The sequence below is a fragment of the Bufo bufo genome, chromosome 9, assembly GCF_905171765.1.
Source record: "Bufo bufo chromosome 9, aBufBuf1.1, whole genome shotgun sequence".
Lineage (NCBI taxonomy): Eukaryota > Metazoa > Chordata > Amphibia > Anura > Bufonidae > Bufo > Bufo bufo.
The window spans coordinates 26,789,210-26,816,211 of NC_053397.1; the positions used below are offsets into that span (position 1 = coordinate 26,789,210).

Below are 27,002 nucleotides of genomic sequence, written 5' to 3' on the forward strand. Positions count from 1 at the left end.
GACTGCTGCGTAAGGAAGGTGTAATTGTAGCGTGTGTTGAGCAGAGACTACTGAACGTTCCCTGCTAAGGTCACCCTGAGTACAAGATCCACAGGGGGGCACCCTGAGACAAATAATCGACAGCAGAGAGGGAAGGAACTGCGCGTCTTGTGCGAGGGCTGGAAATACAGAATAAAATCCCCTGACGCTGGATCTGATGGGCACAATTTGCTATTGCACATGTTCCGTAATCTTGTTCCATCCAGATTTGCTAATGCTCGGCGTCAGTACTGATCTGAAAACCGCTGTTCTCTGTGTGTAACTACAACTCCCAGCATGACGTAATAAACAATAGTACATCGGAAACAAATGACCTGCTGTTCAGGAAACGCTTAAACTGCCTATGGGATATGATGAGAAGAGGCCATATCTCCGTCAATAATACATTGATATAAAAATTAAATAAAATTGAAAAAGAATTAGCAAAGACTATTGGAAATTCATGATATGAAAGATCAATGTGCCTGTTTAAAGGTTTTGCATAGGCATCTGTTAATGTTAGCAGTTAATTACTAATCTAGTTAGTTACACAGTTGGGCCTCATGCACACGACCGTTGTGTGTTTTGCGGTCTGCAAATTGTGGATCCGCAAAACACGGATGGCGTCCGTGTGGGTTCCGCAATTTGTGGAACGGCACGGACAGCCATTGATATAACTGCCTATTCTTGTCCACAAAACGGACAATAGGACAGGTTATATTTTTTTGCGGAACGGAGCAACGGATGCGGACAGCACACGTATTGCTGTCCGCATCTTTTATGGCCCCATTGAAGTGAACAAGAATAGGCAGTTACATCAATGGCTGTCCGTGCCGTTCCGCAAATTGCGGAACCCACACGGACGCCATCCGTGTTTTGCGGATCCACAATTTGCAGGCCGCAAAACACACAACGGCTCGGATGCGGACCAAAACAACGGTCGTGTGCATGAGGCCTTACATAGATAATCCGGTTGAAAAAAGACATAAGTCCATCAAGTTCAATCAAGGGATAGGTGGGGACGCGAATCCCAGAAGGAAGTGAGACTCAGATTTCCACACGTTTTCATAAGCATTAATGTCAGTTACTTTTAAGAATCCATCTAAACCCTTTTTGAAACTGTCCACTGTTCCTGCTGTGACCACGTCCTGAGGAAGTCTATTCCACAGATTCACAGTTCTTACAGTAAAGAAGCTTTGACGCTTCCGGAGACTGAACTTTTTCTTCTCCAGTCGGAGGCAGTGCGCCCTTGTCTTTTCAGGGCATTTTACATAGAACAGTTTTTCACCGTATTTTTTGTACGGCCCATTTATATATTTGTATAGGTTAATCATGTCCCCCCTTAGACGTCTCTTCTCAAGACTAAATACATGTAATTCTTTTAATATAATTAATATTGATGCATTGTTACCAAAAGAAGGATGTTATGAACCTATGGCATGTTAGGGTACATTGGGATTGACTGTATTGTACCTGGAGCAGGGCCTGAGAGAGAGGTGCATGACTTGCTCTTTGAATCCCCGTGTCATGCTCCGCCCCCCCCAAGCCTTGCTCTTGGCGTAACACACTGTATACGATTTGCTTGGAGTGTTCCTTTAAAGTTTATCTTTACCTGGCTGCTTATTTCTTTTTGTTTTATTATGTCTTATAGCAACAGAGTGGCCAGGAGACCTCCCACCTCTTGCACCTCCACCCATTAATCTTCCCAACAACATCACACCAAAAAAGAAGGAAACGGCAAGAGACCCTTCCAACCATGGTAATTCTAGAATTATACAAAAAAAACTAGGATAGTATATCAGGGTAGGACAGGGATGTACGTAAAGAGGGCGCAGTTGCACCCCAGGCCTGATGAGGCATACTTACAAGCATTTGTGTTAGTAAATTTGGAACATTTAAAGACCCGCCCTGGGCACGCCCATCCCTCCCCCATAAATGCACACTTCTGGGCAGTTTTAAAGGGGTTGTCTGAGTTATATAAAAACTCTGCAACCACTGTAAGTGGCCAAAAATAACAAGTGAATGTATGCTCACCTGTTTTCTTCCTGCGCTGTGCTTCAGTACTCGCCGCCGCTATTAGTTTTTCTGGCTGCAGAGGTGACGTTCTGTGCACACAGGTCACTGCTGCAGCCAATTATTTGACTTCACAGAGAGGTCCTGTGCACGACTGATGCCAGTGATTGGCTGCAGTTGTGACTTGTGTACGGAATGTCACCGCTGCAGCCAAAAAGACGGCATCGGCAGCCTGAGGACTGGAGCTCAGCGCTCAAAGAAACAGCGGAGAAGACAGGTGAGTATCCATTCATTTGTTATTTTTATATTTGTTATATTTTTCATTTATTTTAATTTTTTTTTATTTCAGGGGCTTTCATACCAACTTGGACAACCCCTTTAATATAAGTCTTACCCATTTTGAGGCCGGAACAAGTCCAATTTGTCAGGATTGTCTTCGAAAATTTGGGACAATCCCAGTGAATTGGGGACTGTGGGCAACTATGGATGTGATCCAAAGGGCCCTCTGTCCCATATGAGGACACTAGTATTCTATATGGTAGATGCTAGGTGAGGGTCATTGTTACAACTCAGCTTTTAGACTTGAGTCCAGGATATTCAAGTTACGCCCCTGGGGTAGACAATGCTGCTGTTTTTTTTGACAACCTTTTATATTATAATTTTTTTTATATATATTTTTTTATCATTTCAGCTAAACCATTCTTCACCAGAAACCCTTCTGAATTGAAAGGAAAATTTATTAACACAAAACTGAGGAAAAGCACCCGAGGTTTTGGTTTCACTGTGGTCGGTGGAGATGAACCGGATGAGTTTCTGCAGATAAAGAGCTTGGTCCTTGACGGCCCCGCTGCTCTGGATGGCAAGATGGAAACTGGTAAAATTGTATTTCATAATCCTTATGGGTCTGACACTTTTTGATAAATATGCAAGAGAGTTTTAACTTTTTGTCATTTGTTTTTCCCCATCATAGGTGATGTTATTGTCAGTGTAAATGAGACCTGTGTACTCGGATATACCCACGCTCAAGTTGTGAAGATCTTCCAGTCTATACCAATTGGTGAATGTGTTGACCTTGAACTTTGCAGAGGGTATCCACTTCCATTCGACCCTGATGATCCCAACACAAGTCTGGTGACATCGGTGGCCATATTGGATAAAGACCCTATCATTGTCAATGGACAAGAAACATATGACTCGCCATCGAGCAACAGCAGTAAAACTAGAAAAGTCAATAACTTGAAGGAGCCAAGGCCAAGCAGCCCTGCGGACGTAACTTTGAATGGTTCCCATGGTTACCCTAATGACACTGTCTCTTTGGCTTCCTCTATAGCAACGCAACCTGAACTCATTACAGTGCATATAGTCAAAGGGCCAATGGGCTTTGGCTTTACTATAGCAGATAGTCCTGGTGGTGGTGGCCAGAGGGTGAAACAGATTGTAGACAGCCCCCGTTGCCGTGGCCTCAAAGAAGGAGATCTCATTGTGGAAGTAAATAAGAAGAATGTGCAGACTCTTATACATAATCAAGTTGTGGATTTACTGATCGAATGTCCAAAGGGGAGTGAAGTTACTTTGTTGGTGCAGAGAGGAGGTAAGCATTGTATACTTGTAGCGGGTTGACCTGTTTGGTCATGTAAAACCAATACTGCATTAGTCCACTCCATGTAGATTGTGCTTGATGTTTTGTGAAGGATGTCAATTTGGACTTAGGGTGGCCATACGCAGGAGATTGATCGTCCTGCACTTAGGACATGGAAATGGATGAATCCTCAGGAGGCTTCCAAGCATCAGGCAGAGAAAAGGGAAGGGTTGGATAGTTGAACGATAATTATGATGGCAAATTTGTCGGAATATCTCCACTATATCAAACACTACTAGTCAACAGAAGTTCTACATATCTAACCAGAGATGGGAGATTCACAACCTTACCAAAATATGGGGACAAAAGTTTGGGTCAAGATTGTCCAGCTCAAGAAAGAGTCCTTGAAAGAAGACCTTAGGATGGGACGTGATTGGTGAAGGTCCACTGTTAAAGCTGGCTATACACATTACATTAATGTTGGCCAAACCTGCCAACCATATAATGTGTATGGGGGCCTCTCGATTCTCTGCCGACGGCAGATGTTGAGGGAGAGAAAGATCGGGCAGTTAGATTTCAACATGCCAAGTCTTTGGTTCACAGAGAAGAAAAGCTGGTGCCGTAGGTGTCTGCCAGTCGCTTGTTGTTACCTTCCCATTCAACTGAGAATCCATTTATGTCAGTGGGTCAGGAGAGATAGCCGTCAGCCAAATGGACATTTGGCTGAACCATTTCTAAAATGTATGGCTGGCTTTAGACCCTGCTGATCTGCACAACGAAGGAGCTGGAGTGCTTGTAATTGCTAAGGATAGTTGATGAATGCTATAGCTCCGAGAGACCCTTTAATATGTTTTCTGTATTGATGCCATCAAATAGTTTGGTTATAGATTGGTATGAGTAAAAAGGGTCTACCTTTTTCCCTGGCCCATGGGCAGTGTCTGCTATTGCATTTCAACCTTGTTTAAGTGAATGTAACTAATCTGCAATACCATACATGGCCCATGGACAAGAGGGGAGCTCTTTCTGGAAAGCGTTCGATCTTATTTTCTAACATTAGACAATCCCTTTAAATCTGTTGCAGTACAGGCCATGTAAAAAGGTTTGCTTAAATACAGAGTTTAATTAAAGTACCGTCTATGAATAAATGCAAGCTTTCAAGTTTTCTCAGCCATTCTGCTATTTGGCAGGTTTATTGAAAATGCTTTTCACTTTATTGCTGGTCTTTTGAATATTGACTGAATGGAAATGAGACATTAGTAGTTAATTGGATTAGTGTAAATGGTGGTAAAGCTGAGGATTGTTTTCCAGCACCGCAAGCAATGGGCCAGAAAATGAGCAATGTGTCTGGGGTAATGGCTTCCTACTGTAGAAATACATCCAATGGGACTTACCTTTCCACCTTACTATTTCCCCATCCCCACTGCTCTGTAGTCCCATCACTGGCGCATCGTCCATAAGGTTGAAATATTACTGAACCACAATGGCCTACAGCCGTTTCCTGCTAGGAAGTCATGTGATCCAACTTCAGCTTAGATATCACATCGCACATTTCTAACCAGTAGGGCAGCAGGTTGTATATACTGTATATATGAGGAAGTTTGCTTTTTTATGTTTGCTGTTGTCCCCAGTGTTTCAAACTTTGAAAACGCTTTAAATAAATACTAATACATATATAAAATATACCTGTATTTATAAAAGGATAAAAGTTGCAGGATGCCTCCAACAGCCTTTAAAGCTAAAGTAGTCTGAAGGTAAAATAGTATACCTCATTTATCTTTTTTTCTTTTTTTATTTGTGCCAAATGCCAGTTTAGATTGGGCACATATTCTGTTGACTCAGAGAGAGGAGTTATCAAATTAGTTCTTTGTGCTTTGGTAGGCCTTATTCTCCTTGATATTGCTTCGACATCAACTCATCTCTACTTTATGAATTCGATGGCCAATTCCTGTCTGATCTTCGAGCCTGCGGTAGCCGCCACAGCTAGGCTTTTCTTCACTCAGGCCAAAAATTCGATTTGGTGCCCTAGTCCTGTATGCTGGCCAGAGTGGCTTTTAGGCCCCTTGCAGACGAGCGTGTCCGGATTAGGTCTAGATGCGTTGCGGATGCATTCAGTGCCATTCAGTTTTGTTTGCAATCGCGTTCAGTTGTTCAGTTTTTATCGCGCTGGTGCAATGCGATTTACTGCGTTTTGCACGCGCGTGATAAAAAACGGAATGTTTACAAACAACATCTCTTCGCAACCATCCGTTAAAATCGCTTCGCATCCGCGCTTGCTTGCGGATGCGATGCGATTTACACGCAGCCCCATTCACTTCTATGGCGCCAGCGTTGCGTGAAAATCGCAGAATATAGAACATGCTGCGATTTTTCACGCAACACAAAAGTGTACATGTACACCAGACCCATTTAAACGAATGGGTCCGGATTCCGTGTGGGCGCAATGCATATCACGCATTGCACCCGCGTGGAGTTCTCGCTCGTGTGAAAGGGGCCTTAGGCTTCCCACCTAAAGGCTGTGCTCTCTCTGCAACTGCCGTGCCCTCTGCACTTTGACTGATAGGGCCAGGCCACGTAAACGTGATCACGTCTGGCCCTGAAGTCTCCGAGCTTTGCCGTGAGCTTCAGGACTCAGCACTGGCGCAGTACAGGAAAGAGGCTCGCTGGCAGTTCACTTCTGTACTGTGAGCTTCCTTCGTTTACTGCACCTGCGCCCGTTTACTGCACCTGCATGGCGCAGCGCTAGACTTTAGGGGAAGTTAGGGCCAGGCGCGATCACGTTTACACTACCTGGCCCTGTCAATCAAAGTGCAGAGAGAGCAGAGCCTCTAGGTGTAACGGCAACGCCCCCATTGCTCCTAGAGGCTCATTTGCATATAGTGTGGGCACATATGAACATGGGACCAACACAGATGTCTTCAGCTGCCAAGCGCACATGTAACAGGTCAGCCAGTGTCATAGGTTCAAAACTGCTGACAGATGCCCTTTAACTTTGCCCCTTGCCTAAGCTGATGTAAGGGAAGATGTTGACCAATTCCATCCATGAGAGATGCTCTTAATTAGTGCACCATTTTTTAAAATCTTTGGGTGGTGGAACTAGACTCAGAGAGAGGAAGCTCGGTAGTCACTCATGTGGCTGAGAAGATCTGTGAGATCAAGCTGAAGACTTGTAGGGGCTTTTGATAACTGGAACGCCCCACCTATTTGTATCATTGATCTGTATGTCTATGACCACCTCTAACCTTTTTGGTCCAGACGTTGTAAGGGAGAGTTCACATCACCGTTGTTTCCAGAATAGCTGAAACCGATGCATGAGATGCTCTTTGTATGCAGAGTCCTCCAGAGCATGAGATGCTCTTTGTATGCAGAGTCCTCCAGAGCATGAGATGCTCTTTGTATGCAGAGTCCTCCAGAGCATGAGATGCTCTTTGTATGCAGAGTCCTCCAGAGCATGAGATGCTCTTTGTATGCAGAGTCCTCCAGAGCATGAGATGCTCTTTGTATGCAGAGTCCTCCAGAGCATGAGATGCTCTTTGTATGCAGAGTCCTCCAGAGCATGAGATGCTCTTTGTATGCAGAGTCCTCCAGAGCATGAGATGCTCTTTGTATGCAGAGTCCTCCAGAGCATGAGATGCTCTTTGTATGCAGAGTCCTCCAGAGCATGAGATGCTCTTTGTGTGCAGAGTCCTCCAGAGCATGAGATGCTCTTTGTATGCAGAGTCCTCCAGAGCATGAGATGCTCTTTGTATGCAGAGTCCTCTAGAGCATGAGATGCTCTTTGTATGCAGAGTCCTCCAGAGCATGAGATGCTCTTTGTATGCAGAGTCCTCCAGAGATGCACATGTTCCGTTTTGTTACAGGATCCATTTTTTTTCATTATTTTTTTGTTCTTCTGACAGATCAGAACTGAAAAATAACGGTGATGTGAACTCTCCCTAAGAGAGCTTTGCTTCCGGTGATAGAAGGGAACGAAGTGTGCATGTTATTGTGGTGCATGCTGCTTTTTTCCCTTCTTAAACCCTTCAGTGATTTATCACTTTGCCTCTGCACATCTCCGACATGAAAGAGCGACACCGTCTGCTGGATCCGTCCAGCTGAGCCGCCTCCTTTTATTCAAGCAGCATGTTCCAGAGAGCAGTAGTGAGACAGATACCCCATACCTGCTCCAATCAAATGTCCACCACAGACTGTTGATTGTTACATAGCAGATTTTACATACGTACTACAAGCTCAGATTTATTAAATTAGCTTTAAGTCGGCTTTATGTTTATTTAATTAGAAAAATAAATAAATGCCGTGCTGGTATATGAAACGTTTATTCATACCTTTGAGAGGGCGCCTTGTTTAAATCGATTCATCAAGCAGGAGACCTCATTATAGTGATTTCTCACTTACATGTCTAGTACATGTCCACGGTGGACATGATCAGTCCTCTGATAAAGTGATCAGAGCATCATCCAAAAATCAGCAAGAATGTTTGGGTGAAACCCAGTGTCAAAGGTTTAATTTCTCTGCAGCACCCCCACAGGGAAAATAAAGCATTACACATGAATCATTTAAATTAATAATTTGTCTATGCAATACAGGACATGCAAAGTCCTCCAGAGCAGTAGATGCTCTTTGTATGCAGAATCCTCCAGAGCGTGAGATGCTCTTTCTGTGCAGAGTCCTCCATACCGTGAGATGCTCTTTCTGTGCAGAGTCCTCCATACCGTGAGATGCTCTTTCTGTGCAGAGTCCTCCATACCGTGAGATGCTCTTTCTGTGCAGAGTCCTCCAGAGCATGAGATGCTCTTTCTGTGCAGAGTCCTCCAGAGCATGAGATGCTCTTTCTGTGCAGAGTCCTCCAGAGCATGAGATGCTCTTTCTGTGCAGAGTCCTCCAGAGCATGAGATGCTCTTTCTGTGCAGAGTCCTCCAGAGCATGAGATGCTCTTTCTGTGCAGAGTTCTCCAGAGCATGAGATGCTCTTTCTGTGCAGAGTCCTCCAGAGCATGAGATGCTCTTTCTGTGCAGAGTCCTCCAGAGCATGAGATGCTCTTTCTGTGCAGAGTCCTCCAGAGCATGAGATGCTCTTTCTGTGCAGAGTCCTCCAGAGCATGAGATGCTCTTTCTGTGCAGAGTCCTCCAGAGCATGAGATGCTCTTTCTGTGCAGAGTCCTCCAGAGCATGAGATGCTCTTTCTGTGCAGAGTCCTCCAGAGCATGAGATGCTCTTTCTGTGCAGAGTCCTCCAGAGCATGAGATGCTCTTTCTGTGCAGAGTCCTCCAGAGCATGAGATGCTCTTTCTGTGCAGAGTCCTCCAGAGCATGAGATGCTCTTTCTGTGCAGAGTCCTCCAGAGCATGAGATGCTCTTTCTGTGCAGAGTCCTCCAGAGCATGAGATGCTCTTTCTGTGCAGAGTCCTCCAGAGCATGAGATGCTCTTTCTGTGCAGAGTCCTCCAGAGCATGAGATGCTCTTTCTGTGCAGAGTCCTCCAGAGCATGAGATGCTCTTTCTGTGCAGAGTCCTCCAGAGCATGAGATGCTCTTTCTATGGTATTCTCTTTCTAGATGTGAAGCCTATACAGACAGCACAAGGATGCAGACACCTCAGGCCTTAGGCTGGAAGAGGCCTGGGGCCTGCACTGCAGATGGTATGGCTGATCCCACCAGATGACTTGTGTAGCTCTACCTTCTGTTAATTTGGATGGGCCACTTTTAGGTTTTTTTTCCAGGGCCATTTTAAGGTTGCCAGTTTGCCCCTGGACTTATTCTCTTGAGGTGTAGGCCATGTGACCAATAGAGATGATGTGACAGGCTAAAGGCTCATGCACACAACCGTATGTATTTTGCAATCCGCAAAAAATACGGATGACGTCCATGTGCATTCCGTATTTTGCGGAATGGAACAGCTGACCCTAATAGAACAGTGCTATCCTTGTCTGTAATGCGGACAATAATAGGACATGTTCTATTTTTTTAGCGGAACGGAAACACGGACATACAGAAACAGAATGCACATGGACTAACTTTTTGTGGACCCATTGAAATGAGTGGTTCCGCCATGCGGTCCGCAAAAAAAACGGAACTGACACGGAAAGAAAATACGTTTGTGTGCATGCGCCCTAAGGATAAGGCTGCAGTGCTCACCCTTTCAAGCAGCTGACCAGAGGTTCTGCTGTAAATTAGGCACCACTAATCAGATAGGACGGGTCATCATAATTGAATTCCTGGGAAAACCCCTTTAATAAAGGTCTCCTTGATAGGTGGCATGAGCAGGAAAGAAAAAAATACAACCACATGACAACATGGTTGCATACCTCGCGGCTGTATGAGCCACATCGGTTTCTGATTAAACTAATTAGCACTGTGCAGCCAGGTGATGCAAAGGGAACAAGTCACTGTTTTAGGCATCGATTGGCTGCTGCAGCTTCATGTCCTCCCCCCCCCCCCCCCATCAACAGGATGCTGATTTTAGTGCAGCAAGAAGATGAAGAAGAGCTGGTCATGGTGCGATGGAGACCAAACCCAGCGGTGGGGACCAAGTAACTGTATGTTCATCAGCTTGAGTCGGCCACTCTAGGAGGTCTGTTATAGTCTTGGATAACCCCTCTGCGCAGTACTCAACCACAGTGCAGCCATTCTGCACCAGGCGCCATTACAAGATAAGGTCCCAGATCTCTCATCGGTTTGAGGACAGGTCATTGGAAAACCCAGTTTAACCCTTCCAGATACATAGCCGTATCCACCCACACGGGCAGTTTCCCGTTCACCTGGCCTCCACTGCATCATGGTCCACAAATCAAGGCACGCTGAAATGCCAGTTGAGAATTCAATGCGGGCCCATCTACGTCTGCCCGCGCAGCCACTACTCAGCGTGCACTCCCCGCGCAGCTCCAATCCTTAGAGAAATCCAGCCTGTCATCTAATCAGAGAGCATTCACCTGTAAATGGCTTAAAATCAGATTTTAGGAAAGGTTGTAAAGCCTTTCACAGCACGGAGTCTCTATCTGTTTCCACCGGAGAATTTCTTCAGTGATAAGTCTATCTACCTGTTCTCATCTTCGCAAATTCTTATCTGGCTTCTGCACGAAGAAGATAAAGTTTGTCTGGCGCTCGCTCTCAAAAGCCGTGAGAGTAGTTTTCCGCCAGTGTTTTTTATTTTTTTTATATTTTGTTTGAAATCCATTTCCTCTATGTCCCATGTGTTGAGCTCTGGAAAAAAAATTAAAAAGCTGCAAGCACCAAATAAACACTCAGACTGGTAAGTGCTCGTGTCCAGCAGTTCTCAAATTGGCAGATCGTTCAGTTATCATATTACTAAAACACGATTAGAATTCATTCCAGGAAGAGAGTAAGTGCTCGCTGAAGGGATTCCAGGAAAGAAGAGACGTTGAGAGGAACCTCCGACCAGGAGACCGGATGTAGCTGGTGGGATTGCTCTATAGGTGACATCACCCTGTGCCAGGAATTCTTTACATATACATTGATCTGGATCGTTGTCCCAGACCGGACATTCTCAGTGTTGGTGAGGCCTTGTACACACGACCGTATCTGTTTTGTGGTCCGCAAATCGTGGAATGCCGTCTTTGTGCCGCCTGCATTTTATTTATGGACCCATTGTTGACAATGGCTCAGGGGACGTACGGATGCAGAAAGCAGAGGGATGATCCGTGTGCTTACCACATCCATATATCCGTTCTGCAAAAAGATAAAACATGTCCTATACTGGTCCACAAAATGCGAACCACAGACGTATTGAAGTTAATGGATCCACAAAGAATGCAGGTGCAACACGAGCAGCATCTGTATTTTACGAATGCCGTGATTTGCAGACCACAAAACGGATACGCTCTTGTGCATGAGGTATTATCTAAAGTGACCCCATACTCACCTGGCCAATAATCAGATGCGTTAATCGATTTGTTTATCAAAAAGAGTTCTTGAGCAGCGAGTGGTTGTCCTCGCTGCTCAAGAAGCTCCCCCTCGCCGCTTGATTTACAGGACAGGACCTCTCGCCTGGGCCTGGCAGAGCTTCTGCTGCTGATATCACATACGCGGCTACACGTTTGGGTAGTGGCACACGAATGGTCTCTGCTCCGGTATCCACTGCAAAGCATCTGAGCTTGCATCGGCGCAGGAGTGTCAGGGTGAGATGTCCGGCCCTGTCCATCAGGCGGCAGTAGGGAGCCCCTCGATGCTCAAGAACTTTTGATGATTCAATCGATTTGCTCATCTCTGCTACCAACATTTTCATTGGTAAATTTGGGGCATTTAAGCCTCACCCAGGGCATGGCAATCCAGCTTGGTAATGTCTACTTCTGGGTGGGACTTGTATAAGCACCACCCATTTTTAGGCAGGGGCAAAACCAAATTTGTAAGGATTGTCTTTGAAACGACGGTATAGTACGAGAGAATGCAAGTACCCCTCGGGGACCATGTCCATTTGTCAGGAGAGTGGGAGGTGATCAGGCCTGAGTGATGGTGCTTCTTTAAGGCCACTACACCCAGCCTTAGTGCCTCGGTACCGGAAAGAATCCCCAGAAAATCTGCACGTCACAAATGTGGATTTCTCCGTGGATTTTGATGCAGATTCACAGCAGATTTTGTCACTGCTGCGTTGAAATATGCTGAGTCTGCAACAAAAATTGCCCTGCACTGCACAGTATGTGGATGAGATCTGTAAAATCCTGGTACTGTAGACCACTGCAAATCCACATTAACTCTATCCTGTGCTGACCCTCCTTTTTTTCTCTTGCACGGTAATAATTTCCGCCTTTGTGCCCCAATACAGTCGTAATGTTCCCTTTTTGTGACCCCCACATTAATAGGGTGCCCCTAAAATACTATTACTCGTCTACCCCTGTTCCTGCAGTGAGGCAGTACCAAGTTGAGTGAGCGAATCAGTGCAGGTGGTGCAACTGTGGCGATGTAGCTGAGCCATCTGCACCAAGCCACTGACGACGTGACCGTGGTCCTGACATCCCATGGGCTTCGGCCTGTGGCCAGTAAATGGATGAAGACTGAGTTGAAATTGGTGTTCATTTAAGGCCAGATATGCAGGGCGTGAGACCCAGATGCCCTCTGCTAGCAACATCGCCGCCCAACATTCACCCTAAGAAGGCAATACCAATGTGCGTTTTTCCAAAAGTTCTATTGCTTTTAAAACGCAAAAAGTATAAGCTGCTTCACAACTTCTGTGAAATTAAAAGGGTTTCCAAGATTTTTTTTAATGATGACCTATCCACTGGATCGGTCATCAGTAAAATAATCGGTGGGCTGCTGACACCCAGGCAGGACCCCCGCGATCAGCTGTTTTGAGAAGGCAGCGGCGCCGTACATTGTATAGTGGCTTACCAAGCACAGCGCCGTACATTGTATAGTGGCTGTGCTTGGTATTACAGCTCAGCCCCATTCACTTGAAAGCCACATGACTGATGAACATCACGTCAGTGGCATAGGAAAAGCAGAGAGAAGGCTGGATATCGGACCCCCACCAATCAGATACTGACGACCTATCCAGAGGACAGGTCTTCAGTAAAATAATAATCTCAGAAAACCCCTTTAATTAGCAAGAAGTCCTCGTTATAGAGTCACTGGCAGTAAATTAGCAATTCATTCCCATACAAAGGACATGTATCCGAGATGGTTCTGAATCTTTTCTGACGTGCTCTCTGCTTTGCCGTCCTGGAGTTTCTGCACTTGCCTTTTCAGAAATCTAATTTTTTTTTTTTACAGTCATCCTAAAAATATTTCTCCAGACAGACCTCGCCCCATTCTCTTTGACAGATAGATGATTTAGATGATTGCCGTGCAGCGTACTGGAAGACATAATAAAAAAGTCAACAGATTTTTCTTTTTCTCTTTTATAATTTTATTTTTATTTTTCATCAGACAGCGAGAACAAAGATGTAAAAAATATTTGTCAACAGAGATGAGTTTTATGTACTTGGGAATTTGCATACCTTGCTCCGTTTTCTCTGGAGAGAATACAAACCCTTGTTACAGTCAGTGCTGCCGTCAGGCATCTCTCACCACCAGGGGCGGATTGGCCATAGACCTTACAGCCGGTGACCGCACATGTCCTCCTGAATTCAACTATGGCCTGCATCTCACTTCCTAAGCCCCCTGCTCCATATCTTAGGGTCCATTCACACGTCCGCAACTGTTTTGCGGTCTGCAGATTACGGATCCGCAAAACACGGACACTGGCCATGTGCATTCCGCGTTTTGCAGACCGCACATGGCCGGCACTATAGTAGAAATGCCTTTTCTAGGACATGTTTTTAATTTTTTTGTGGGGCCACGGAACGGAAGTGCAAACGCAAAATTGAGGAACGGATGTGGGACCCATTTTGCGGATGTGTGAATGAACTTTTAATCGGAGACAAATGAAGGAGGAGGAGAACAGAAAATGGCAGCCATTAATGGCCACCACAGAGGGAAAGCTTTTGGGGCAATATATTGTGCTGCACTGTGGTATATGGTATTTTGCGCTGTCAATATAGACGCTTTTACAACATGGGGTCACTTTTAGGCTTTTTTCCAGGGCCACTTCAAGTTCCCAATCCGCCTCCGCTCAAGTCACCACATATGTCCAAATAAAACTGACCTTAGAGACGTGTGCTGGTCAGCTGAATGCCACAGACTCTGTACCATCTTCCTTGGTACCCACACCGCCAAGAAAACCGCCATTTTACAATAGGGAGGTGCCATTGCACCTTGTTGCACAGAGGCTCTGCTCACTGCCCTTTATGGTGGGCCCCCAACGTTAGAGACTGACAGGCCACATCTGGGAGCTTGTTCGGCACATGCACAGCTAAGGGATGGAGACTGTCTAGCGGATGGGCAATCTCCATCCCTTTACTGCGCATGTGCTAAGCGTGCTTCCGCAAGACCTCAGGGCCAGATGTGAATATGTTTTCACTGTCTGACCTGGGGGTGCGGCGCCGCTTCTCTGCAGGGGCTCAGCTGCAGTACCAAGCAAAGCCGCTATACAATGTACGGCGCTGTGTTGCTGAGCTGATAGAAGGCCGCAGTGCTACTGCGAGTGCCGGTGCCTTCTTAAACAACTTATCAGCGGGGGTCCCAGGTGTCGGACCCCCACAGATCAGACAATGATGACCTTTCAAGAGGATAGGTCATCAGTATAAAATTCTTAGAAGACCCCTTTAATTGCAGTATCCATACCATATAATACTGAAATATAATGCTGAAATAATAGTGCTGCACAATTCCCAATATTGCCATATAATTCCTGTATGATATCGCTGATGGCGGTAGAGACCTTGGGGCAGTTGCCCCTTTTGCTCATGCTCTTATCCAGCCCTTGGGAGCACATCCATGAGCATCCTCGACCTCTGTACATTAGATCTATTACATAAATATATAGACCCCAGGGCGGCATTATTCCTTTTCAGACCGCCTTCCTAGTCCTCAGTATCATATCGGCTCTCCATGTCTATGCTTCGGTACGTCCTGTCTGCGCTTCTGGCTGTTACGTCTTGTCCTTTTTTCTACAGATCTGGTATGAAATATTAATACGGCATTAACTTCTTTAGTTCTTATGACCCCCTCTAATCTTCCAGACATCTGATGCTTTCATTCAAATGATATTCAACCCCTTTGGAGATGTCGCCATTTAATAAATGCATTCGTAAATTATCGGTGGCATCTCATTGATCTTCATTAGCGGACATTGCTGCATATTACCTCGAATAAGTACTTGACCTTTTTTTTCCTTTCTATGTATAGTGAAGGCATTGCTAATAAGGAGGCAGACATGGGATTGGATATGGGGGTTGTGGTCATTAGTATCTGATTTAGATGGTCCGGACCAGACACTGGCTGAGTAATTGATGTAAAGCGCATGCAGCATGATCAATTTTTGCATATCACTCTGTATGTAATTACAGAGTCTTAAACTTTCAGAAAAGCATTGGCCTAGAATATTGACTGCAGTGTGGCAGAGATTAGTTCCGGGGCATCCAGAGAGCATCAGTTTGCTTGTTTTCTTTGAAAAATTGACAGGGATTTCAATGGTTATATCTCTCAGTCAGTGAAGTATGTTATTTGGCCACTAGGGGCAATGTTGTCTATCTATTGTTTTTGTATCAAGATTTTTATTTATTTATTTATTTTATGCATTTATATAGCGCTGGCATATTCCGCAGCTCTTTACAGATATTAGCATCACACTGTTCCCAATGGGGCTCACAATCTAATGAAATAGATTAATTATGATGGTTTGCAAGTAAAAAATAGTAAAAGAAGAGACGCCAAACCTAAAAACCTCTTAATGATTCATGTCATAAAAGCAGCTGCTAAAAAAAACTCACATAAATGGCTAAATATGCAGTGGAGAGGTGATACATTGTATCAATGTATCACCTCTCCACTGCATATTTAGCCTATTTTTGTTCACATCCCACAGTTCACACTGACCTTATGCCTTCAGTATGGCCGCTGTTCTTTGCATATATTATTCCACTTTTTTTTTTTATATAGTGTAAGGGATCGCTCTCTTTCAGGGGGTCGCAATCACAGACGTATCATCAGACAGTGGTTTTAAAGTCCAAATGGTCATTTATTTTGGACGCACAAAATAGCAAAACAAACTCCTGCCCGTCTGGGCTCTAACTAATTCACAGTAGTTTTCCCAGACTCCCCTCTAAGCACAGGGTCTCAGGCTCCAAGCCTTAGCAGGTCTGCTCATCAGAGACAGGTCCAGATCGGGAAGAGATCAGGCTTCACATAGCCTCGTGGCCCCTCAGCCCTCCTGGCTGAGACCACCCAGATCCTTACTAGGCCTCTGTTTCCAAATTTTTTCTCCCCAGACTGACACACAAAGGGTTGGTTTTATCCCTCCTTCATTACAGCAGGCCTCACCTGTGATGACCACAGGTAAAAGACAATACACGGACTGGAAGGGTGTGGATTGGCAGATCCCACTACCTAACCTATCCACCAGTCCAAATAAAATCTAGCCCAGAGCAAAATGAAAACAAAGCTGTCTCAGCAAACTACGCTTTGCTGAAACCCCTGCAGCTTTCTAGACTTTATTTATCTCAGCTGAGGTATCTGGGTGGGATATACACACCTTCCAGCAGTCACACCGTACACATCACCACAATAGTTATTTATATTTTTGCGTCTGGGATTCAGATTAGTCTCTGTCCACATTACAGACCTGTTTGCTACCGTGTGGTGCCGTGTTTTTTTTTACCCTAGAAGCAATTAGCAGCTGATTAGGGATCTGTACAACATAGATCTCATAATGGGACCCATCAAGATTAATTTGCCATGTATAGTTGATATGAGAACATATGTATAGAAATATTTGGTGCTGGTGATATGGATGCATGTATGTATCCAACCTAGATTGACCTTGTGTCTGCTCTGAGGCCCAAGAATATGGAGGTCTGAGATCGGCTTAGTCTCACCTCCATATAGACCCTGTCACCCTTTGTTCTCATGCACAACATCATTTATTAATAAAACATGAGAGGGTTATGAGATCCGGCAGGAACTTTTTGGAGGGGAAAAACTGAGGTCCACTATTTTTATTAGTGGTATCTATCCACATTTATTATACCTTGTGCACATAAATGTTCCATTTTGTGTTTAAAAAAAGGATTGGTGGTAAAAATAGCTTGAGCGCAAGACCACCTGCCAAAATCAGAATGCCCCCACTAGGCATATCTTAGTGCTCCACTTGTCAGTACCCTACTCGTACTTCACCTTTATCAAAGTTTATGTCCATCATTCCATTGTTAGGTCTGTACCGATTGGTTTTTATAATATATATTATAGGTTAGCTCTGTTTTTAGGCTTCACTTATATAATGTTGACTACATGTAGTCACCACTAGAGGGCACTACCTGCTATTGACCTAAGTGGGAACTGTATATATCTGTATGCAGTGAGCACCCCCTAGTGGTATTTCCCAGTAGGTACTGTAACAATGTTGTTGCAAATAAGGGCTGGCCACTTTATAGCTAATCTTAGAGATATACCGTCAATCTCCCAGATGGGTCTATCGCTAAGATATGCCATCAATGTCTGATAGGCGTGGGTCACACGTCAGGGCCCCCCAAAGTGCAAGGAGAACATATACGCATGCGCTGTTGCCCTCTCTTCTCCACTGTGGAAGTTCTGAGCTCCATAACTGTGAATGGAGGTGTGCTCTCCTTCACATCAAGTTCCCCATTCCAGAGAGAGATGCGGATCCCAGAGGTGGGACCCGCAACTATCTGACATTGGTAGCATATCCTAGCAATGTGCCATCTATATCCCAGATGAGAATACCCCTTTAAGTGTGTTTAACGCACTTTGTTAAAATTAGCGATAAAGTGGCTTACCCCATTAAGAGTTGAGCAATTTAAACAGTTGCAAGTACTGCTTCTTGGGTAGGTACACCGCCTATCTCAGATCTGTGCAGACACCTTAATTACTATTGTTAGAGATGAGCGAATCGAATCCCACGAAGTGGAATTCGATCCGAATTTCAGGATAAATTCGATTCGCCTCGAAGCCGAATTTCCTCGTGCTTCGTGTCAGCGAATCGATTTAACCTGAAATAGTGTACAAAACAAAAAAATTCTAACTTACTTCCTCCATTTGCTTGCGACGGGCCGCCAGCCTCCATCTTGATTGAAGATCTCGGCCACACCACGCCACGCAAGATTTCGCTCCAGATCTTCAAGCAAGATGGCGGCGGCCGGCCCGTCGCGAGCAAATGGAGGCGGTAAGTTTGATAAAAAAAAAAAATGTATTGTTAATTTTACGCAGTTTTTACACTCAGATGCCGCAATCATGTATGAACGCGGCATCTGAGGGGTACAATGACGGGGGCGGCGCTATAGCAGCTCCCTGTCATTGCACCCGCTACTTACAAAAAAAAAAATGCGCTTCGTGACGAAGTAATTCTTTTCTTTTAAAATTCGGCGAATCAGCCGTTTCGAACTTTTCAATTATTCGCTCATCTCTAACTATTGTATCAATTGAATATAATCTTGTAAAACTTACCTTTTGGAAATGTCCTACATGCGTTCTTCCTTGTTCCCTCCTGAGCTGTTGACATTTTGAACAAACCCCATACAACCTCGTCTCTTAAGTCAATTACTGAAGCTTTTGCAATGAACATGGGTATGAATCGAATGACATTTTATGATTCATGGTGCTTGTGGGGAAACTGTCAAATAATAATCGCCCAGTGCGTAAGTGACGTCTAGAGATGTTTGCCATAATGAGCTTGGTCAGTAATTTTATATATAAGAGAGAGAGAGATGGATAGTGAGATAGATAGTTTTATGATAAGTTTTTCTTACATTTTCATGTTTTTTTCTTAATTATATTTTTATTCTGATAGTCTTTTTTTATTTTTTATATTTTTCATATTTAATAGTTTTGTTATATTTTTATTTTTTATTTTTATACAGTCTTGTTATTTTTTTGCTTTTATATTTTGATAGTTTTGTCATATATTTGTTGTATTTTTGTTATACTTTGATGCAGTTTTGTTGGGGCTTGTTCACATTTGTCATAGAAGCTTCATTTGGGGCTTCCCTTGCAGATTCTGTCAAAAAGACCAGACAAAAAAGTCTTGCATGCAGGACTTTTTTTGTCTTTAAAAAAAACAAAAAAAAACAAACTGGATCCTGAATGGAATCTGAACAGACTCCATTGCCGTCAATGATGTTTGCTCAGCTCCATTCGTCTCAGTTGCCAAATCTGTCTCTTCCGTTATTTTTGTTGTTCCGCTACACTAACCCAGCAGAACAACAGAAATATATAGCAGTGATGTGAACTCACCCTTATACGTTTTGTTTCATTATATTTATTTTATATTATTGTAATCTGTCTATGTATTTTTATGCAATTGTTTTGTTCTGTCCCGATACAGTACATTTTTGTTATTGTTATGTTCTACTTTGACAGTCTTGTTAGAACATTTCTTGATGGATTCTCAGTGACCCTTATTTGATATGCATGGCATATTGCATTAACATGAGCAATTAGAACTGATTATTTTGTTATGATAATCCATTAAAAGTTACGTTCTATTGATCTGGATGGTAAATCCTGGTCTTCATACAGAGAAGTTTTTTTCTTTTTTTCCTTGATGAAAAGAAACCTCTTAAAGAGTTGCTAATTATTAGCTGAAGATAGATGTTTTTGTCTTCCCACTTAGTAATTTTGCTGACGTGTGCTGAGACTAAGACTCCTACTGGGATTTAACAAAGTCTTAAAGAATTTAAGTTAAATCTCAGTTTACAGAAGTGTTATATAAACCCTTTCACACCCGGAGTGTTTTTTTTTATTTTTATTTTTACGTTTTTGTTTTGCGCTCCCTGCCTTCCCACAGCCATAACTTTTTTATTTGTCTGTTCACATAGCCCATATGAGGGCTTGATTTCTGCGGGACAAGCTGTACTTTTCAATGCCATTATTTAATATTGCATATGATTTAGTGGGAAGCAAGAAATAAATTCCAAATTGCAAAACAAAATAGCAATTACACCACAGTTTTAAGTTTTTTTTTATTTACGGCGTTTTATGTATGATAAAACTGACTGGTTAATTTTATTCTACAGGTCAGTACGAATCCGGAGATACCTTATATGTATAGTTTTTCTTGCGTTTTGATAGTGATAAAAAAAACTTTTTTGTAGTTATATGTATGGAGTTGTATGGGGGTTCATTTTTTGTGGGCCAATCTGAACTTTTCATTGATACCATTCTGGGGTGTGTATGACTTTTTGATCACTTTTTATTTAATTTTTTGTAGAAAATGAAGCGACCAAAACGGCGAATCAGCCATTTGGACACTTTTTTTTCGTTTTGCTGTTTGCCTCATAGGGAATATATTTTAATATTTTTATACTATGGGCGTTTTCGCACATCGCGACACCAATGATGTGTATTTGAAAAAAATATATTTTATTTTGGGAAAGGAGAGTGATTTAAATTTTTATGTTTTTTTTTTTTTTTTACTTTTATTTTTACACTTTTTTATAGTTGCCATAGGGAACTATAACATGCAATCATTAGATTGCTATTCTCGTAGACTCCAATGCACTAGCATTGGAGTCTATGATAAAATTGCTTGTTTCTTATGTAGCCCTATTACAGGCAAGGGCTCCATAGGAAATACTATGCAGCAGCCTCCTGTCATTCATAAAGACAGGGGCTGCTGCACACAAGCTCCCGCTCCTCCGATCGCCGCACGGGGGAGCTGGAGCACCACTGGAAGAGCGCGCTTTCGGTTTTCAGCGCGCTCAGATGCCGTGGTCAAGATTGACCACGGCATCTGAGGGGTTAAATATCCGTGATCGGCATTACTGCCGGTTGCGGACATGAGCCGCGGGTGTCGGCTATAAGAAGCAGGCGGCCACCCGTGGCTATGGCGCCCGCAGCACTCGGGAGCAGGCACCATCTTTAAAGACCCGGCCAACGCCATACTATTACGCCACTGGTCGGGAAGGGGGTTAAAGGGAATGCTCGGCTTTGTCTTCTCAAAATCTTAAAGGGGTTGTCCCGCCATATATTGATGACCTATTGTCAGGATAGGTCATCAATATGTGATTGGCGAGGGTCCGACACCCGGCACCCCCTCTGATCAGCTGTTTGAAGAGGAGACTACGCTCTATGTGAGCACTGCTTCCTCTTCATTACACTGCACTTCGTCAACTGAATAGAGCGAGTACTTGTAACGACACTACGCCACCGCTGCGCAGGAGACGACACGTAGTGTAATGAGGGGGAAGCAGCGCTTTCATTGAGTGCCGCCTCCTTTTGCTGGTTCCTTGCTGGGGAAACCCAGTAGCACTTGTTTAACTTTCCTGCAGCACCTCCACCGGAGAAATGAAGTATTGCACTGTTTTCTTGTAATGCGTGGACATGCAGAGTCCTCTAGAAATAGAACCGGTCTTTGAACATGGATGCATGTGAATTATGTAAATGTATTTGAATCTAACTGGTCACGAGGGATGGCAGAAACGGTGGTCGCATCTGTGGGGACTAGACATTCAGAACAATGGAGATCTATACAATAGGCTGGAATATTTGCTTCTTTATGAAGGCGACCACGCGGACTCTACACAACCCCATAGAGACACTGTGTGGTCACCTTGGTGGGTTGATAGGCAGCTACCCTAAGTAACTAGGCACTGCCCAGCAAATAGTGCACTGGCAGAGCATATTGACAGGCCAGATCTCTGTGCTTATGGCCACCTTCAGAGAGATTGTGTGTGTGGGGGAAGTGTGCAAACATTTGTGGGGGGTTTCTTCACTTTCTGGTGATTTTTATCCCATATGAAAGGTTTTATCATCTGTTTTTATGCTGTTATTTTGTACTGGGTTTCTAAAAAATGTATCTATCTGTATTCTATTTATCTATCTCTCTCTATCTAATATCTCATATCTTTATTTTTTTCTTATCAGTTTTTATTCCATATCAATCTATATTTCTCCCAATTTCATATGTATGTATCTTTCTCTCTATGATATCATGTTATGTTATATATATATTCAAATATACAATGATCTTGATAGATATGCAGTAAACTATCTGTCTATATTATATCTATCATTCTCTATTTCATATTTATCTATATTTCTCACCATTTCATTTTTTTAAATATCTTTCTCTCTGTGATATCATGTATTTCTTTCTTTCATATTTATCAACCACATATACAATGAACTTGATAGATGGATATGCAGATTATTCTATCTATCTCATATTTATCTATATCTCTATCTCATATCTATCGCTATTTATCCTCTATCTATTTATCTATTATCTATCTATTCTCTATCTATCTATCTATCTATCTATCTATCTATCTATCATCTATCTATCTATCTATCTATCTATCTATCTATCTATCTATCCCATATCTATCTATCTATCTATCATCTATCTATCTATCTATCTATCTATCTATCTATCTATCTATCCCATATCTATCTATCTATCTATCCCATATCTATCTATCTATCTATCTATCTATCTATTTATCTATTATCTATCTCTGTTTTTATAACAAAGCAAAAATGCTATATTTATTATTGAGTATTCTCCTATTGTTGGTGAGGAGCCGGGGACCTGCTGTGATCACTGTTCACCTGCCCCGGTGAGCCCCGGTGATACACCAGCCGTGTTCTAATGGAGCTGCCTGCCACATGTTTATTAACCTTGATGGAATAACAACCCCCACCCTCCGCACAAATCCTTGTCTTCTCACTTGCTGTAAAAAAAAAAAAACCTTTTAACAGCAGCTTGTATCTGTGGTTCAGTTTTCATTGGTCCAATACAATTGACAAGCCGCTCGCGTCAAAAGGAAATATCTAGGTTTAATTGTTAGCCAAGTCCCTCTTAATCCGGGGGAAGCGTTTGAGATTCTGTCCAAGTGCTTAGTTTTCCCAGGCCGCCGAGGTCTGTTCTCCCCAGCCTCCAGGCTGCTGCAGCATCGCTAATGCAGATAGATTTCTGTCCCTCTCGCTTTCTCGTTCCCCCCTTTTTTTTTTTTTTTTTTCTCTCTCTCTCTTTCTCCTCCTCTTGTTTTTTTGCTCTCTCTCTCTCTCTCGCACTCTGCTTTGATTCGTTCTAAACAGACTGATAACTCCGATGCTGGAGAGAATCCTGCTTTTACCGTGCAGATGGCTACATTAGAATGATATACCTTGGGATTTATCTTCGATGAACGTAACATTTGTATGCTAATGTTGATCTCTCCCTTGTTGCCGTTTTGCAGGACTGCCGGTCCCAAAGAAGAGCCCAAAGTCGGTGAGTCTTTATTTCATTTTACCTTTTTTAATTTTTGTATTATTTCTGTAGCATGCAGTTTTGCTTCTGCCGTTAGGAATAGGTTAGCGCTGTTTTATTCATGGGGAAGGGTGTACTGTATATCGATACCGCGCTCATTCTCGTACTGCATGATTAAAGAGCCGTATGCAGACAACCTTGCAGCCCTCTGCTCAACCCCATGGCCGGGCTCTTCCTTATCGCGCCTATTAATCTTGGTAGGTGACTTTTTTTTGTGGCAGTTTAATTCGGGAGGAGATGAAAGACAGGGGAGTAGGGGGGGTCTATCCATATTGTAGTTGGGGAGGGGGGTGAGACTCCACCTTCTTTTCTTTATTTTACAGTCCTTAAATACCCTCTACACTTTATAGTGCTGTTTTGGGACCCCCCCCCCTTTTTAATAGATTTTATTACGTTGTTTTTTTTTTTTTTCCCCCTTATCTGTGATTCCCGTAGTAAATTTATTCAGGGGGTGGACATTCTTTTTTTTTTTTTTTTTAATCTGTCACTCAAATTATAGACTGCAGGAACCTGCAGATTTGGGCCCCCCCCCCCCATCCCCCTCCCATCCCCTCCTCCTGTACACATCATTATTATTATTTTTCCTCCCAGATGCAGCCCTAGTCAGTGTCTTTCTTCAAGAGTGGTTTCTGTAAAAATAGCTTGCACATTATTCCAGAGGATGTATAAATAATTCACTAGCTGGAGCTAATTGATGATCTGTATCTTGTGAATTTTTTTTTTTCCTCTAACCTAGGCTTTTGCATCTGAGCATATATTTTTTTAATCCTTTTTTTTTTTTTTTTTTTTTTTTTTTTACATTGCTTGTTGATGTGATTTTTTTTTTTTTTTTGCCCCAACATGAAAATATATAGACATATGGAAACTGCTATTTTGAAGAGATTTTTTTAAAAAAAAATTTTGATGGGAAATATTAACTTTTCATTAACATCAAACTGCACAAGTGATAAATATTCCTCTGCATTTAAATCAGCTTGCCGGACTCGACGCATCCTTGCTCAAATAACGTTTGGGTCTCTAGAAGAAGAAGGCGAATTTAGTTAAATCCTTGAAATAAATGATATGATTGTGATGCCCGGAGGCATTTCTGGGTAGTCACGTGACCATAGGCCCGAACCATTGTCAGTTTATATTAAGGCAAAGGGAGAGAGTCTTCGTTTGTGCTCACAGCCCAATCACAAAAATGTCAAAGTATATGCTTATAGTTCTGCACCATCGTCAGAAATAATTTAGCCCTTGGTGACAAGTGCTCACAAACCGCTTTTGAAGTAACCCTAACCTTGTTCTTATAGTTTTAGTCAAATTTTAGTGTCAATGACCATTTTTTTTAAATACATTTTAAAAATATTTTTTTTATTTGTTTTTTAAAGGGGGATATATGTACAAATACAGTTTACCATATTAAATGCCTTCTGTTAAAATAAAAAGAGTTTTAATTTGTGATTTGTAAGGCAAGATCAATCCTGTGGTATTATTTGTAAGCTCCTTTACAAGAGTATTTAGTGCAATCTGTAATTAATGATTTTAGGCTGGGATTTTTTTTTTTACTGCCAGATAAACAGTTGTTAAACATCCATAAGATGAAGAATTTTTATTCATTTAGAGAAAAAAAGTTATTTTTGAATATTTACAGCTGCCCAATGTAATTTTAATTCTTTTTTGTAACCTATGATGCAAAAGTTTCTGTAAAAAAAGCTAGCTTATTTTTATTTTTTTTAAACATTTTTTAACTGTTGTCCAATTTTTGCTCCTGGAACAATATTAAAAAAGGTTGTCCGAGTGTTAAATACTGATGATCTGTCATCAGTATGTGATTGTTGGGGGTCCGACAGCCAGCACCCCCGCCGATCAGCTGTTTGGAGTGGCTGCGGCGCTCCATTGAGCCTCCTCGCAGCCTAGTGAGCACAGCGCCGGCCATTGTGCTTGGTACTGTAGATAAGCCCCTTTTACTTGAATCAGACTGAGTTGCGCCTAGGCCATGTAACCGATGAACGTGACTAGGGTTGAGCGAATCGAACGCCATGAAGTGGAATTCGATCCAAATTTCAGGGAAAATTCAATTCACCGCAAAGCCGAATTTCCTCGTGCTTATCGGTAGCGCGTCGATTTTACCTGAATGGCAGTAAAAAATAAATCATACTTACCTCATCCGTTTGAGCACAAAGAGCCAGCCTCCACCATCTTGATTGAAGATCTCACCCGAAATTCCTTGCAAGGTGACGTATGACGTCACCACGCCAGCCGACGTGATGATGTCATCATGGCCCGCATGAGATTTTGCGCTAGATCTTCAATTAAGATGGCGGCGGCCGGCTCTTCACGATCGAATGCACGAGGCAAGTATTTCTTCAGGAACAAAAAAAGTCCAGCACATGCACTACGGATAAAATCCAGCTTTTTTATTGTGATTCTTTAAAAAATTCCATGAACTGATCAGAGCGCTTTGCGGTCTACGCGTTTCGACAACTGTCTTATTCATGACCATGCTGTGTAGCAAAATGTACTGATTTAAAAAAAACTTTCACCCACCTCAGACACTCCTCCGCTTCCACTTTGGAATCGAGGGTGCGTCTGGTGACATCATAAAATACAAAACTACTTGAAAAGAAAAAAAAAAAGCTTCTGCAAAGGGAAAAATTAATCAACAATCACATATAGTCATACAAAATATAAATCAATATTAAAAGATGAGATCGTGTCTATTATTCGTGCCGTTATGTAATAAGAAGATCCAAAAAGACTCCCTGTTAAAAAGCAGTCTCTTTAGATCTCCTCCTCGCAATGTTTTTTTTTAACCATTTCAATACCTTTTGATCTCGTCTTTTGAATATTGATTTATATTTGTGATTGTTGATTAATTTTTCCCTTTGTAGAAGTTTTTTTTTTTTTTTCAAGTAGTTTTGTATTTTATGATGTCACAGGACGCACCCTCGATTCCAATTTGAAGATTGTTCACACATGGAAGCGGAGGAGTGTCTGAGGTGGGCGAAAGTTTTTTTTAAATCAGTACATTTTGCTACACAGCATGGTCACGAATAAGACAGTTTGTCGAAACGCGTAGACCGTAAAACGCTCTGATCAGTTTATGGATTTTTTAAAAGAATCACAATAAAAAGGCTGGATTTTATCCGTAGTCCATGTGCTGGATTTCTCTGTTTGTTTCCCTGATCCGGGGTTCCTTGCACGCCTATGGAGTGGAGCAGGTCAGCTGGAAATATTTTGCTGCATGAGGCAAGTATGATTTTATTATTATTATGATATTATTATTTTTTTTTCATTTACACTGTACTATTGCCGGCTCCCTGTCATTGCACCCATTACTTACAATGAAATGCGCTTCGTGATGAAGTAATCGTCAAGAAGTACTTTTTTGGGGGGGGGGGGTCAAATTCGGCGAAGCAGCTAAATCGAATTTTTCAATACTTCGCTCATCACTAAATGTGACATCACTGGCCTAGGCCGTGGGCTCATGGAGTGCAGCAATCTCTTTAAACAGCTGATTGGTGGGTGTCCCAGGAGTTGGACCCCGCCATTCAGATACTGATGACCTATCCAGCATTATTAAACATTCAGACAACTCTTT

General features: G+C 42.7%; 1 protein-coding gene across 7 annotated transcripts in view; it reads left to right on the forward strand.

The window, feature by feature from the left end:
• The window catches only part of MAGI1 (membrane associated guanylate kinase, WW and PDZ domain containing 1), a 465,776-nt gene that overhangs the window by 390,979 nt on the left and 47,795 nt on the right, over window positions 1–27,002 (forward strand). For all 7 annotated transcript variants that reach the window (XM_040407608.1, XM_040407611.1, XM_040407609.1 and 4 more), the window contains 4 exons: window positions 1,670–1,777; window positions 2,723–2,905; window positions 3,002–3,622; window positions 23,349–23,380. In XM_040407608.1, the coding sequence (XP_040263542.1) occupies window positions 1,670–1,777; window positions 2,723–2,905; window positions 3,002–3,622; window positions 23,349–23,380 (944 nt within the window). The remainder of the gene's footprint in view (window positions 1–1,669; window positions 1,778–2,722; window positions 2,906–3,001; window positions 3,623–23,348; window positions 23,381–27,002) is intronic.